Here is a 16,331-nt window from a genome sequence, read left to right on the forward strand (position 1 = left end):
AAAACCAGACAAACAATAATTAGAAGCGGGGTGGCAGGGGGGAGAGAGAGACTGTTCATTCCATACACTATAGCTTCCTTGGTAATTTACTGGTTGCTGTCAGAGTACAACTAAAAACCAGTATTACGCCATAATAAACTCTGCTAATGCATGGAGATGAACGAACATCAGGACTGCCACCAATATTCTCAAAATATGGAAACAATTCGTTCATCTTTGAACAATGCAACAACAATAACAACAGCAATTTTGTTATTTATTACAGCAACTTTATTATTTACAACAACAACAACAACTTTATTATTTATGCCCCGCTCACCTGGCTGGGTTTCTCAAGCCACACTGGGAGTCTGGGAATTCTATGAGTGTGATGATAACTTTATATGGTACCTGCTGAATCTCTGTTTGCCTTACCGCTGTTGAAGCCACAGCCCTTCTTTTAGTAGAAGGGGTTGTGATACTAGATGAAAGATCCTTCATAAGATAACGGAAGTCAACGGAGAGCAAATAACCATAAGAACACCAGAGCGTCCCTGCAGGTTCAGGCCAAAAGCACATCTAAGTCCAGCATCCTGTTCTCCCAGTGACCAACCACATGCCTGAAAGCAGAACCTGAGGACAATAATGCTCCTGAGTGTGATTCCCAGGGACTGGTATACAGAAGGATGCTGCCTTCAACTAATAGCCTTATTGTCCATAATTCCCTTTTAAAGCCATTCAAGTTGGTGGCCATCGCCACCTCTTGTGGGAGCCAACTCCACAGTTTAGCCATGTGCTGTGTGAAGAAAGAATTTTCTATCTGTCCCAAATATACAGCTTCATTGGATGCCCCCAAGTTTATTGGGTGTCCTAGTACTATGAGCAAGGGAGATAAACTTTCCCCCCATCACAGGGGAGTGAATTGCTCCACCCACCTGAATATATTGCCATTTTTCTAAACCTTTCTAAACCTTTTTCAGCTCTGCAATATCCTTTTTGAGGATAGATTCCTTTTCAGCCAGAAGTTGGGTCCTTTTTCTGTCGCTGTGCAAGCTTGATGATGTCATGCACGGGAAAGGTTCGTTCTTGAGCCCTGCTGGCTTTGGATAAAAAGCCCTTTTCTCGCCCCTTGGAGTGACAGTCAGCTCCCTCCAGATTTCAGAATCTGGCTGTCTAGAGTTTGACAAAAATGCCACAAATATTAGCCTCAGACCTGTGGCCCAATTTTCATGCTCCTTTTCTAGTCAATGAGATGCATAGGAGCCCACCCACACTTACCTCTTGCCATGAGCTTTTTAGCTACAGGTCCATGCTTTCAAGCTCTATGCCAGGGTGCGTTCCCCCTGGCCCCACTTTCCCCAAGAAAACCTGCTCTTTAACACTGAATCGGAACAAACAGCAATTCTGTGGATTGCTGTTTGCTCAAATTCAGTGGCAAAGAGCAGGTTTTTGTGAGGAAAGCACTATGGCAAAAGAAAAAGAAGTGCTTGGACACAGAGCTTAAAAAGAGATATATTAAAACATATATTCACAAGTCACAATACAGCTTTGTCCACTGCCCTGATATCACAGAATGATCACTCCAATCCTGAATCCCACATCACTGTCGTGTTGGCTCATCAAATATCCTCAATAGGAACCCAATTACTGATCTGGTTGGCTAGACATTTTCAATCAATATATCCCCTCCACAGACACCTCTGCGATGATGATGGCATTGAAATATCCTGTTGTTCTTCAATAAAAGAGCTTTAAAGCATGGACCTATGCCTAGAAATGAGCCCCTTGTCTGTGTGACTAAATCCTCAGCCCAGGGCTAGCCTTTACCTCCCAGCAAAGACCAAGGCTGGCATGAATAACTGAGCAAGGATGGGTGGGTAGGGGAGATTTCCAATCCTAGCTTGTGGCAATATTCTCTCTCTCTTTCCCCTGCCCACTCAAAAAGCTTCAACTGATCCAGATTAGCTCAAGAGCTTGCTCCTTGTTCTCACATTCATAGCAACACAAAGAACTGTCAGATGGTTGGGTCTATCTAGCTGAGTATTATCCACACTGACTTGCATTGGGTCTTCGGGGTTTGGGGGCAAGGGTCTTACCTGGCTCTACCTGTACATGCCAGGGACTGGGCCAAAGACTTTCTGCATGAAAATCAGGTGCTCTACCAACGAACTACATGTACTCAGAAACAATCTCTCACCTGCCCTCAGCAGTCCACCCCTTCTTCCCTGACCATTCAGGTCCTTAAAAAAGGACCTTTAAAAAACCACTCCAAAGCTGATTATGCTATGTGCTATTCCGAACCCAAGAAGTAATATTCTCAGTTAAGCTCTTCTCTGTACAAAACTCAAATGCTCAGCCAGTTTCCTCTTGGAAGCACAAATCTGTAGAGTGTTAGCATTCATCCATTTTTTCAAGTTATGTAAGCACAAAAAGAGGGAAATAAAAGAAAATAAGAGTTCATAAATGAGAATTTGACAGATTCTTAGCAGGCTTAGTTCTATAATTAAATGAGGGGCTGATAATTGGAACTGACGGGTTGCAGCCAAAACTGATTAAAAAATCCAACAGGAAACAGGCTTGTCTAAATTATGAAGTTCTAAATCTTTCAATTAGAGCTAGCAAACTCCAGCAAAATCGGAAACAGAGGATTGTTGCTCTAGCATAACTAAAGGTTTATTAATTTGTTTTCCCATGCATGCATGATAAAACAAATCCTTCATATAGGACCATAAAGCTTAAGTTCTAAGCCTGTATTTTAGTAAGTCGGGTTTTGGTTTTTTGAAAGCCAATGCTAACAGATGAGTTTTTTGTTTGAATACACAACTAGTTTTAGCTTATTCAGCTAAGCAAGTGTCCTCTTGCTCTCCTAGCTTAAGATTTATTTATTTTTAAACAAATCATAGGCTTGTATCCAACTACATTCTACTCAGAGTAAAAGGTAAAAAGGTAAAGGACCCCTGGACGGTTAAGTCCAGTCAAAGGCGACTATGGGGTTGCAGCGCTCATCTCGCTTCAGGCCAAGGGAGCTGGCGTTTGTCCACAGACAGCTTTCCAGGTCATGTGGCCAGCATGACTAAACCACTTCTGGCGCAACAGAACACCGTGACGGAAGCTAGAGCACACAGAAACGCCATTCACCTTTCTGCCACAGCGGTACCTATTTATCTACTTGCACTGGCATGCTTTTGAACTGCTAGGTTGGCAGGAGCTGGGACAGACCAACAGGAGCTCACCCCATTTCAGGGATTCGAACCGCCGCCCTTCCGATCGGCAAGCCCAAGAAGTTCGGTGGTTTAGACCACAGTACCACCTGCGTCAGAGTAGACTCGCTTAAATTAATGGACTCAAAAGAGATCCTAGGGTAAGCAGTAGGTGCTTCTTCTCAGCTAAGTAAAGGTAAAGGTAAAGGGACCCCTGACCATTAGGTCCAGTCGTGGCCGACTCTGGGGTTGCGGCGCTCATCTCGCTTTATTGGCCTGGGGAGCTGGCGTACAGCTTCCGGGTCATGTGGCCAGCATGACTAAGCCGCTTCTGGCGAACCAAAGCAGCGCACAGAAACACCGCTTACCTTCCCGCCGGAGCGGTACCTATTTATCTACTTGCACTTTGATGTGCTTTCGAACTGCTAGGTTGGCAGGAGCTGGGACCGAGCAACGGGAGCTCACCCTGTCGCAGGGATTCGAACCACCGACCTTCTGATCGGCAAGTCCTAGGCTCTGTGGTTTAACCCACAGCGCCACCTGCGTCCCTTAAGCTAAGTAGAGACCTCCAATTTCTACCAGCTCCTCTGAGGTGAGGAGCCATATGGACTGAACAGCAGTGTGTGAAAAGGTTTTCTTGACCTTCAGAGACAGATTTTCAACAGAAGACAACAGAATGGGGATGCATAGATGGAAAACCCCAACATGCAGCTGAACTCTGCCCAGAGTTCTTTGGAGACAAGCTACTATTCATTTTAGCTTCTGTTAAATTTAGATAAAAACTGGAGGTGTAGCCATTTTAATTTATATAGTAAACTAAATGTATAATGTATAACAAAGGGTCTCACTCCACATTTTCATAAGTTATGATAAGAACATATAATTTTCTAAATAAAATGTGTTCATTCTTTGCCAAAGAATGTGTCCCCTCAAGGCCTTTTATCCATACTCAAATTCTGTTTTGGGGCTTTTTTAGATATATGCTCAAAACTGGTGCAAGAAATTCTGAATCTCCAGTTTTCTCTTGCCAGCTGTCTTCTGCTTTTTTTAGTTGGCTGGCTGCAACATGGAAATTACAATAATCCTGTTATCTAAATTGCTTCAGAGAGCAGGTCTATTGTAAACTGCATTCCAGTTGCCACCACATGAAAGCTGCACAGAGTGTTGCCAGAGGGGTGGGGTGGGGAATACAACTTGCGCAGGGAGAGACAGGAGGCGATGCAATGAAGAATTGCAGAGAATAAAGACGAACAGGGAAGAAAACAGCAAAACTTTTATGAACCAATATTTTGAGTAAATATCTGGTGCTATTAGCAAAGCTGACCATTTGTTCAGGCTAGTGAGGATGAAATTTAGGACAGGATCTCAATTGAATAGCTAGTGTAAGAAGGAAGATCAGCATTTCATTTCCAGAGTACATACATTTACTAGAGCAGCTGTCAGGATTCTCTCAACTGTCATGGAGATTGAATAGCTTGTGGAGGTAGGGGATTTCTGTATATTAAATTGGCAGAAAGTGGATAACCTACTACCCCCTTTTTCCTCTATCCAATGACAGCCAAGAACTCATTTTAAATCCCTTCACATGTAGCTACATTCCTACTATTTGGAGGTAAGGTGGATATAAAATAAATAAAATAAATTGTAATTTGTGATGTTGGCCTTAATGTCTACATCATGCATGCAGCATATCTATTCAACACATTCACATTTGATCCAAATTGGTGACTTCAGTTGGTCTTAAAGACCACAATGGAACAATTTGTCAATGAAGTCTCTTTGGTGCCTAAAGCCAAAGTCATGGTTAGAGGGGACATTTGATTCAAGGAGGTGGGGAGGTCCGAATTCTTTTCAGCAAATTTTATTTCTGCATTGAAACTGAAAATGGTTATCTAAAAGCATCATTCCAAATCAAGTGGCTTTTTTCAAGAAGGAGAATATCCACAAAAATTCGAAACCAGTTTCAGGGAAGTAATTCCCATGCTTAAACCAAGAATACTATAGTACCAAGCAGAAAGAGTAGAGCCACTTACCGCTTATTTGTCTAGGGCTTGCACAATTAGGGTCATTTTGCTCTTTCCTCCAAACCAAGTAGCTGCCAATCCCTCCCCCTTCTTACTAGTCTTCATTTCCAAAAGCTACTTCCTCTGTCTGCTTCTCTTATCTCTACGAAATATCTCGCTGAATTCACTTCTATATTAAATGTGTACCAAGGTCCAGTTGCCAGCTTTGAAGCCTTGTTAAGTAGTTGGTTCATCCCTAATCTCCTAGAAGCAGGCTGGGCCATCAGCTAGGAACATGTGGAAATGCCAGAATCATGAATAACCGCTAAAGCATAGGGACTGTATATATGCCCACCATGATTTGTGCGACTGTACATGCAGCCCTTTTTTGAACAGCAGAAACTGTACAAATTTCAGTACATGAAGGCACTAGTTCATTCAGAGCCTCCCTGTTAATCCGTCCAGATTGAAAATCTGCTTTTCACCATATGCACTTCCAGTGAAGTTTGGAACAACAACAAGAAGAAGAACACAACAGCTGAATGGTGGCTGAATTGTTATTATTCTTTACTCTAGTGCTCCACTCCTTCACATTGCTCTTTAATATCCATTTTCCTTCAAAAGGCATTTCCTAAGCCATCATACCTTCACCTATACCTGACATTAAAGGCGAGAAATGAAGTGTTGCTGTACATACTGAAATTTCAAAACCTCCACATTTATTTCTACTATAGTGGCCACTAGTGACATCTGGTGGTGGGTAAATAAACTTAACATATTTATTGGGGGGGGGGACACCATTCTGACATACAATAAATTGGCTAACTTTGCTTATCCACTACACTATTCTCATGGTTATCTTATTTTATTCAAAAGGAGAGATGAATTAGATATCGCCTACCTTTGAAGTCCTATTCTTATTATGTCTAAAATGTATGGTGAAGTATGGTGAAACCACCCTTCTGGTTTGCAAAACCAGAATTATAAGAACAGAGTAGAAATTAAACCCTTCTATTTTCAGGCCATATTTTGAGTGATGCAGCTGTTCTTTGAAGGATACAACTGCTGGATGAGGCTTGCATCAGTAGAGCACTATGGAGGATAACAACGTAAAACTTGAAATCCAGCTATAAAGTCAGTAGTTTGATTGAAAGAGGTTTATGGCCATCTAATTTTTACAGAAACTGACCAGTCTACTAAGCCACTGCTCTAAGGTTAAGCCACTACAAGGACCACTTGCACAACACTTTGAAAGGGGCAGGATGGGGGTTGTTCGCTTCTGATGATCAGGGTACCCATAGCGAAGCAGCCCTCCAACTGCTGTTCCATGCACTTATATCCCAGCTTATCATATCACTGCTCAAGCCACTTTAGACAGTCTGCAGTCAGATGGCGATCTTGGACGCACATCCAAACAATCAGATGGATTCTGGTTGAAGCTTTTGCATACCAAATACAGCAGAACAGATCAAGGGGGAAGACGGGTTGCTATTCTTCTCTATCAGTGTGCAGATAGCAAGATCCACTCAAGGAACTGCAACATAGCTTTTCTATTCCATGCACTGCTAATATCACTCTGGGCATGCCAATACCACTGCCAAGCTGTTCATGGCAAGCTAAAACCTTCCAATGCCTCACCCTGAAGTATCCAAAGTATTCTCCCCGAGACTTAGGCTTGCAGGCTTCTCTCGTCACCAAGGCATGCGAGCACGGAGAAAAGAGTGGACTACGGGATGCTTAAAAGGTGAGGCCTAGGAAGGCTATGCCATCAATTGCCTGGCATGTTGCTGTGCCCAGCACAGCCATACACCCTGCACAGGAGCATCATCAGAAGAGGGATGGGACCGCCTCTCCCATTATGCCCCACGGAGAGCCTCAAGGTCCATAAATAGCAACAACCTAGTGGTCCCAGGCCCTAAGGAAGTTAGATTAGCTTCAACCAGAGCCAGGGACTTTTCAACACTGGCTCCAGCCTGGTGGAACGCTCTGCCTCATGAGACCAGAGCCCTGCAGGATCTGATTTCTTTCCACAGGGCCCGTAAGACAGAGTTGTTCTGCCTGGCCTTTGGCTTGGAGTCAATTTGATTCCCTCCCCCTCTTTCTTTTTTCTTTTTCCTTTCTCCTCCTGTGATAAGGCTGCATTTTAATATTTTAATGTTTTTCAATATTTTAATGTTGTATTTTAATCTTGTTTTTAAGTTGTATTCATTCAACTTGTTTTTATTAATAGCTTGTTAGCTGCCCTGAGCCCGGCCTTGGCTGGGGAGGGCGGGGTATAAATAAATTATTATTATTATTATTATTATTATTATTAGGTGCCACTCTACTCTTCCATCCATATAAGAGAGCAGGATTGTGACCATAGTTAATGAGGGAGGACCTGGCAACAGATTTCAAGTCTTTCAAAAACCCCAAAACAACCACTCTTAATAGCTACTCTTCACAAAATCTAGAATACCACATATCTCCCTGTGATGGCATCGAACTGCTGGATCCTCCAAGACTCTGAGAATGGCCCATCCATGCAAATCTTCTTAGAATGTACATTCAGGGAAGTATGAATGAGACTACCGTAATACATTGAGTTCCTTGTGCCTCTAATGTAGCATTAATTGAGGGTTGCACAGGGCACGATACTCATCATCTCCAATGAGACGGCACAATTAAGTAAATTAAGATGTAAGTGGTGGTTTTTCTGTGCTTAGGTGAAAAGAAGCACTCATCAAGTTTTATAGGCGTATATAAAAAGGCTTTTAATAACTGTACCTAATGAGCCAATTTTACTGCCAGACATGCATGAAGCCCACAAATCATATCTTCAACTGGTCAAGTTAATTACTGTGCTTTTCTTCAGCCTGCTGCTACTTTGTAAATGTTAATTCAGGTTTTTGAACTCTGGGTGCGTTCAGTGTTCAGACAGAAATTATCTCACTGACCTTTTCCAAGAAGGACAGGATTGCTTGGTGCGCGTTCTCTTCATATGCATTTATTTTGTGTCTCCCGATGGTAGCAATCAGCTGGGCCTCTTTTTCTAACAGTCCACAGAGAGCTGCCTTCCGTTCGGCTCCAGTGAGAGTGCTGTTGATATTCTCAAGCTCCTCTTGCCTCCATACTACATCAACAAAAAGACAATATCATTGATTTTTTTTTCAACTCTTGTTTTCTTGATTTAGCCTTCACATGCTATGAATAGGAAATGTGCTAGCCAGGTGCTTAAATCAGCGGTGAAAGGGGATTGTGCTTTGTTATTTTGGTACTCTGTTTTTAGGAGCATAGGTAGCATGCCTTAGTGTGCTGTTTTCCTGCAACTCTCCAATACCAGCTGGTGTTTTGTACCTATGCATTTTTGCCCACTTTGCTTCTGTCTTTAACATACAGTGCAGTGGTACCTTGGAAGCCGAATGCCTTGCCCCCTGAACAAATTGGCTCCCGAACAATTGAAACCCGGAAGTGAGTGTTCCAGTTTTCGAACGATTTTCGGAAGCCAAACAGCCAGCGCGGCTTCCACAGCCGCACTTTGGTTTTTGAATGGTTCCGGGAGTCGAACGGACTCCTGGAAGACATTCTGTTCGAAAACCAAGTTACCACTGTACTAGAGATCAGCAGGGATGGAGAAACTATGCAAAAAGGGCATCTGCACAAAGCTTGCTACAGGGCTTGTGTGTGCTTATGAAGCACACTAATTCCTGCAGTTCTTTCACCTGTGGGTCTCATGCCCCAGTATAGGATATGGCAGTGGAAATACACCACAAGTGAAGTCCAATGTCTCAGTCACTGCCAGTACAAGTTGTGTGATATACCCATGCTAAGATCTAGAGAGCAGTTGTCCTTTGCCATTTCAGAATTTCTTTTGGGAGAGAATTCTCCAATTGTCACTTTGGCACTGAAATGCAAGAAGAGAAGGTCTGATGTACGTACGCACATTTATTCAACAAAAACAGACAAAACCCCTGACGTTTTTCAAGGTTCCTACTCAACATAAGAATTAAGCAGATTACATCTTGTATCATTGCATACTGGCATATTGACTGCCACTCACTGAATATATTACACAAACAGCTATTTAAAATACATCAAGTGAGTAAGATGAAATTTATAAATACTGTATTGTTAAAATAATATGGGCATTCAGTAACTAAAAACCTGCATCTGTTGAACGCCATCCTATACAACATTCCAATGCCTGCTATTACTATATAATAGTATTTTCAAGCAAAACCATAAATTATCCAATTAGGCTTCTGTGCCAAGGTTAATAATCTCCTTAGGAACCGAAGATGTTATTATTCTACATAAGAAACTGCAGCAGTGGGAGACAGAAACACGGGATGTGCATATTTTTAATAGCTCCTAAAGTAGGAACAAGAATGTAATAGTCTCAGTTCTGCAGTGCTGTGATCTGTATGATAAACTCTAGCTAAATTCAAGCTACTCAGGTGAAACAGAATTTTTTTTTGGATCAGAAAACTAGGTTGTATTTTACTCCTGGCAGTACAGTTCTGCTCTAGCAACAAGAACTAATTTTGGTACCTATATAGACAGCTATATGCATAGCTATCCAAATTGAAATCAGTGAGCCTCCTGGTGCTACAAGTGCTTGAGAGATTTATTGGAGCCCTTTTTCCCCCTCCCCAATCAGCATAACAAGATAAAAAGAAGAAAATATGGAAATTCACATAGGTGAATAACAAATATATATATATATATGCATGCACCTAAAAGAATATGGAATAAAGTATGGTGATCCCAATGTTTCTCGAGTATTGCTCTTCTTCAGATCAGCTATAGCTATTTTATTATAATACAAAATGAAGGAAATGAACTTTCCTCTCTCCCTTCATTTTGTATTTTCACAGGCTAATAGTTATAGTTGATCCCCGAAGAAGGAATTCTAACAATAAGGCAGGGCAAGTGGGAAGATCATATTTCTTCCATCTTGAGGCAATAAAGAAAGCTCTCCATCAGTCTTATAGGCATGTGGGTTATCCAAAAGTTCAGTATTCATTACCCCCAACTTACTCTTTCAGGATGTGACCAGAAATGTAAAGCTACTGCCATCTGATAGGAATACTAAGCATGCATCTTTTATTTCTCTCTTTGGGGAAAAGTCTTTAAATGGGGTGCTGAAGTGTACTGGGTTTACAGCGTTCCTCTGATTTTCACTTTGAGCAGAAGGCTCTTGATTTACCATGGACCATTCAGAACCATTTACAACCAAGTAGCCTTGATGCTAATTACGTTAAAAGGTAAAGGTAAAGGTACCCCTGCCCGTACGGGCCAGTCGTGTCCGACTCTAGGGTTGCGTGCTCATCTCGCTCAAGAGGCCGTGAGCCGGCGCCGTCCGAAGACACTTCCGGGTCACGTGGCCAGTGTGACGAAGCTGCAGCTGGTGAGCCAGCACCAGCGCAGCACATGGAAACGCCGTTTATCTTCCCGCTATAAAGCGGTACCTATTTATCTACTTGCACTTAAGGGTGCTTTCGAACTGCTAGGTGGGCAGGAGCTGGGACCGAAAGACGGGAGCTCACCCCGCCGCGGGGATTCGAACCGCCGACCATACGATCAGCAAGTCCTAGGCACTGAGGTTTTACCCACAGCGCCACCCGCATCCCTAATTACGTTACAACACACATAATCCATATAATGTGGTTATTGGTGTATAAAACTCACAAGCCTTTCTTTTTTAAATTACAGGATCTTTTACTTTGTTCTGTAAATGCTTGAGAAGCCTTATGGATCTAGTTCAGTGACTTCTTTATATCATAGCATTACAGAATTTGAAGGGATCTCAAAGGTCATGTAATCCAACTTCCTGATGATTCAGGAAATCTACTACGCTCTGCATAAAAAACCCTAATGAAGGAGAGTCCACCACCTTCTAAGGCCATGGTCTGTTCCACTCATATTGTCAGTAACCTCTTCCTTACATTAAGCCCCTGTGCTTTTTCTTGTAATTTGAAGCAACAGAGCCCTTCCCCACGTAGCAGAAGAAAACAAATCTGCTCCATTTTCTATATAACAGCCCTTTTCATATTTGAAGCTGGCTAGATTGCCTAATAGCTGTCTCTTCTCCAGGCTAGACATGCCCAACACATTTAATCCTTCATCATAGGACTTGGTCTTCAGGCCCATCACCATTTCTGGTTTTCTGTTGCCCATCTCTGGACGTGTTCTAGTTTGTTGATATCCTCTGCAAACTCTTGTTCCCAGAACTGCACACAGTACTTTGTGTGATATCTGACCAAAGCAGAACAGAGTGGTACAATTATTTTTCTCATTCTTAGCATTATACTTCTGTTCACACAGCCTAGAAATCCAGTGGCTTCTTTAGCTGCTGCACTGAACTACTGACTCTTGTTTAGCTTGTGAGCTGCTAAGGCCCTAAGGTCCTTTTCACATGTACCAATGGATGTCAAGCCGGGTGCTTCTGATCCTTCCCACCTAAATGCAGAACTTTATACTTATCTCTGTTGAAATTTATTTTGTCAGTTTTCGCCTAGTGCTGTCAATTTGCAGACAAAGTCATCTGCAAATTGGATAAACATCTCCATCAAGTCATTTATATTTTTATCTAGGGATCCTTACGGCTTACCTATGTGGGTTACAACATCTGCCCAGTTATTCACAACCGTTGTTGTGATTAGAATGACTGATGCCTTATTTACTGGAAGGAATGGAAGTGATTTAGATGGGGTCATGGAGCACTTATTCTCCCAGGCAAATCCCCTGCCCAGCTGAAGCTGCTATTAGCATGGAGGGGGGGAAATCAAACAGGCATCTACAAGTGTTTTCTCCTTAGGGGACAGTAACTGCTTCAGGGGGGTGATTTACACTGGGGGATCATTCCCTTCCCCCATCTCCATTGGCTAGACAAAAATCACACATCTCACCTGCGCTTGCTTTTTGAAAAAGATTTGAAGAGCTCCAATTATGGAACTCCCATGCAAGGTCTACTTTGACCTTAAGTCACTGCTATCACCATTAGTTATCTTTCCAATGATATAGGTCATGGGTAGGCAAACTAAGGCCGGATCCGGCCCAATCGCCTTCTAAATCCAGCCCGCGGACAGTCCGGGAATCAGAGTGTTTTTACATGAGTGGAAAGTGTCCTTTTATTTAACATGCATCTCTGGGTTATTTGTGGGGCATAGGAATTCGTTCTTCTTCTTTTTTCCAAAATATAGTCCAGCCCCTGACAAGGTCTGAGGGTCAGTGGACCGGCCCCCTGCAGAAAAAGTTTGCTGACCCCTGATATAGGTAGATTCTTGCTGTTATATAGTGTATTAGTGGCTCTGTTGTAATGGCCACTTGCTCCCAGTGGGCAGCAGACTTGCCATGTTCTTCTGCTTCAATGCACTGAATCCAGCTTTTGACACACTGCACGGTGGTTGAGGGATACTCGAAGGCAGAAGTCAGTGCGTGGTGGCAAAGCCCTATTACAAGAAAACCTATGAAGAAGCCTTTAGTTAGGCATTTTTTTCTTTAGATATTGCTTTACAAGGTACATGGCACGTAACCTGTGCAAAGTTCCCGATAAATCCTTTTCTTATTTGTCTTCACTGAGCCCTGTGAAGTAGGTTATTACTCCCATTTAACAGATGAGGAACCAAGAGGAATAAGCAATTTTTCCAAGACCGCCCAAGTGAATCCATGACAAAGCCAAAATGTGAACAAATGTACCAGTTGAACGCAACGTCCTCTGGATCACAGCACCAGATCATCAAGTTTGTGCTCTCTACATATTTCTGAAAAGCTCAGGGAAAATACTAATTCAAAAACTGTTATAGAATATTCCCTCAAACATTTTCATTCTAATAAGTAACAACCATTAGTGTATCTCAACCGAATGTGAGGAAGAAAACATCCAGGATATTAAAAAACAGCACAGAGGCGAGGACTATCAAGATCATGTTTTTATCACTGAATATTTCAGCTTTATTCTTTTTTATTTGGTTAGCTGCCGCTGCTGTTCAAATCAATGCAGCAAAGTCTACACAGCTTTCAAGGACCCATGAGGGGGCAGCCAATGCAAAGAAAAGAAACTGTTCCCTGCTTCCGGAAAATGATTTTTCAAAACAGATTTCTTGGAGCTGGTTTAATTTGCAGCTCTATATGCAAACCAGTTTTCACTTGTTTTGAGAACTGGCGTAGCATAGTGGCTGTGTAAGCCATAAATCATTTGTCTGAATTTTACCTCTGCCATGAAATTAGGTACTTTTAAACCAACATAGGAAGCTGCCTTTTTCAGAGTCAAGCAATTGGCCCATTCAGCTCAGTATTATTCATGAGGATTTGGTGAGTTTCCTGGTCCTGGAAATGATGGGGATGGAACTTGCGACCTCCACTGAGCTAATGCCCTTCTGCAACTTTCTGTCCTCAACCTCTGGTCCACAAGACAGGAATAATAATCAGACTGACACACATTCTAGGTAGCTCTGGTAGCCACTCAACATTTGTGTCCACCATTGCCTCAGCATTGGTCCAGTATGGCTACAGTATTGGTCCCTGTGCTCCAGCTCTTAGCTTGGAAAGCTAAAGTGTGAGCTGAGTAAGATTTCCTCCAACCTTCTCTCAAGCATAGAGATGGGAAGGAAATCTTTCAAACACAGCACCAGCTTCAGAAAGGTTGAGGAAGCCGCAGGACATCTTGGGTTGTATCCAACACTAGTCCTACTCAAGAGAAGACCTATTCAAATTAATAAATATTACTAACTTAGGTGCATTAACTTTAACGGGTCTACTCTGAGTAGGACAACCCCTTGTTAACCATGTACAGTGGTACCTCGGGTTACATAGGCTTCAGGTTACATACGCTTCAGATTACAGACTCCGCTAACCCAGAAATAGTGCTTCAGGTTAAGAACTTTGCTTCAAGATGAGAACAGAAATTGTGCTCCGGGCGTGTGGCAGCAGCAGGAGGCCCCATTAGCTAAAGTGGTGCTTCAGGTTAAGAACAGTTTCAGGTTAAGAACGGACCTCCGGAACGAATTAAGTACTTAACCCGAGGTGCCACTGTAGTATTATTTAATGCCTTTCTTGTTTTTAATAGAACAACTCAATTTTGGTATGAAATCAAACCTTACATTTCGCAAGCTGCACAATGTCACCTAAGTAAAAAGCTCCCATCACTGTAATCAATAGGCATGCCCTTCGCAAACCTCTGAAGGACAGTAAACTCAGTGGATCGCTGTCTCAGCAATTCAGTGCAACAGTGGAAGAATGTGGAAGCAGTTCTACTAGCAAGTTAAACAACGCTTCCGAGAATCACTAAGCTCCCTTATGAAAATGAAAAGCAGCCACTGCAGAGAAGCAACCAGTCAACAACAAACAGAAATAGAAGCAAACAACAGGGCAGGACTACACTATTGGCAGACAAGGCAGCGATATGAGGCAACACAATCTGAAGCTGTTCCATCTAAAGCCAGAAGCAGCATATGAGTCAATCAAGGCTTACGCTCAACTTCTTCAGGCAAGGTGTTCTCCTAGAACAAAGTGAGCATGCATTCCAAGAGCTTCTGCAACATGACAGCCTAGCTCAGTTCACACGGGAATTAAAGACACACCCCATCTTCAGCAGCAAACAAACTCTGACTCCTGGAAACCAGCCCACAATTTACATGAAACCTGATGTCTATGCAGCCAATGAGTGTCTTGAGTTCATTTCATTAGTTAACATTGGACTCAGCTACATTGGCAAAGAAAAAACACTTTACAGTCAAACCTCGGTTGTCGAATGTAATCCGTTCCGGAAGCCCATTCGGTGTCTGAAATGTTTGAAAACCGAAGCATTTCCTTCTGGGTTTTTGGTATTTGGGAGCCGAAACATTCCAAAACGGAGTTGTTTGGGAGCTGAGGTTTGATTGTACAGTCGTACCGTGGATCCTGAACCCAGCAGTGAGTGTTCTGGTTTTCGAACATTCTTTTGGAAGCCGAACATCCGACAGGGATACATTTTAGTTTCCAAACATTTTGGAAGTTGAACAGACTTTTGGAATGGTTTTATTGAAAAACTGCATGAGCTATCCCATTTCAACAGTGATTTCATGACAGCCAGTGTGGTTTGCTGTAAAACCTCCCAGAAAAAATTCCAATGGTTATATCCTGTTTTCGACCAAGCAAATTTCAGAATTTCCATAAATATGCATCTCTTAAATGCAAAAACAAAAAACACACCATCTCTTACATTCTAAAGCATGATAGAGTAATTCAAAATCATCCTTTGTTCTAGGATTCAGCCTTCGATTATACTCCCTTAGCAGTTTTTCTTCCCTCTCTCTCTGCCTCCTTAGTTCTTCTTGTTCTTCCCATTCCAGTCTCAAACGCAATTCTTCTTTTAGTTTATTTACTAAAGTCTTAGCTAGCCATCGCCGGAAATATGTTTGTATCACAATTACCTGTAGACAGGAATAGGAGATAGCAGGAAAGAAAAAAGCAATATTCTGCTGCATCTGTTATATGTTTTGGCAATTACGAGAAAAATACGTTTCAAATTCGCTAGCTTTCTTAGTAAGTAATTTACAAACCAGAATGTCACATCTTTAAATGAAGCAATAGATGAATTGACCCTTATTATAAAGAGTTATTTAAAATGTGTAATGCATACATGGTTGTTTAAATTGTGACTATGGGCAGAAATTAAGCTTTGAAATGCAACGGCAGACATACCCTTAGAAGCTAATGCTAAACATGTTTAAACACAAGCTCCACTGTGTCTATCAGCAGAGATCCCTTTCAGAACAGCTGAGCAGCTCTTACAGTTTGTTGCATTATTCTGATTTGTTTGTTCCACAATTCAAGGTGGAAGCAATTCAAGTATAGAGGCCACTTAGAATGCTTCTAGATTTAGAATAGATGGTTTCTGCAATCTAATGCAGCTCTAGCAGAGCTGAGGAACCTGTGGCATTCTAGAAGTTGTTGGACTCCAATTCCCATCAGGCCCAGCAAAAGTGGCCTAGTGGTCTGGGATGATGGAAACTGTAGTTCAGCAACATCTGGAGTGTCACAGATTCCTCATCCCTGAGCTATACAGTGAACGCTAACTAAAATAATTAATGTGCAAAGTGAGAGGGAGGGATGGGGGACTTGCTGGGAAGTCCATATATGCATTGTTGATTTGGGTTTGTTCCTTGTTACTGAGGCTAATGACTGC

General features: G+C 42.2%; 1 protein-coding gene across 1 annotated transcript in view; it reads right to left on the bottom strand.

Annotated features, from left to right (window-relative positions):
* Positions 1-16,331, bottom strand: part of IQUB (IQ motif and ubiquitin domain containing) — a 34,263-nt gene that overhangs the window by 11,567 nt on the left and 6,365 nt on the right. Inside the window, exons 7-8 of the mRNA XM_081877870.1 lie at positions 15,366-15,576; positions 8,119-8,294 (exon numbers count right to left, since the gene is read on the bottom strand). Of these exons, the coding sequence (XP_081733996.1) occupies positions 8,119-8,294; positions 15,366-15,576 (387 nt within the window). The remainder of the gene's footprint in view (positions 1-8,118; positions 8,295-15,365; positions 15,577-16,331) is intronic.

The sequence above is a fragment of the Podarcis erhardii genome, assembly GCF_964252035.2.
Source record: "Podarcis erhardii genome assembly, chromosome: 10".
In the NCBI taxonomy this organism is placed as follows: Eukaryota; Metazoa; Chordata; class Lepidosauria; order Squamata; family Lacertidae; genus Podarcis; species Podarcis erhardii.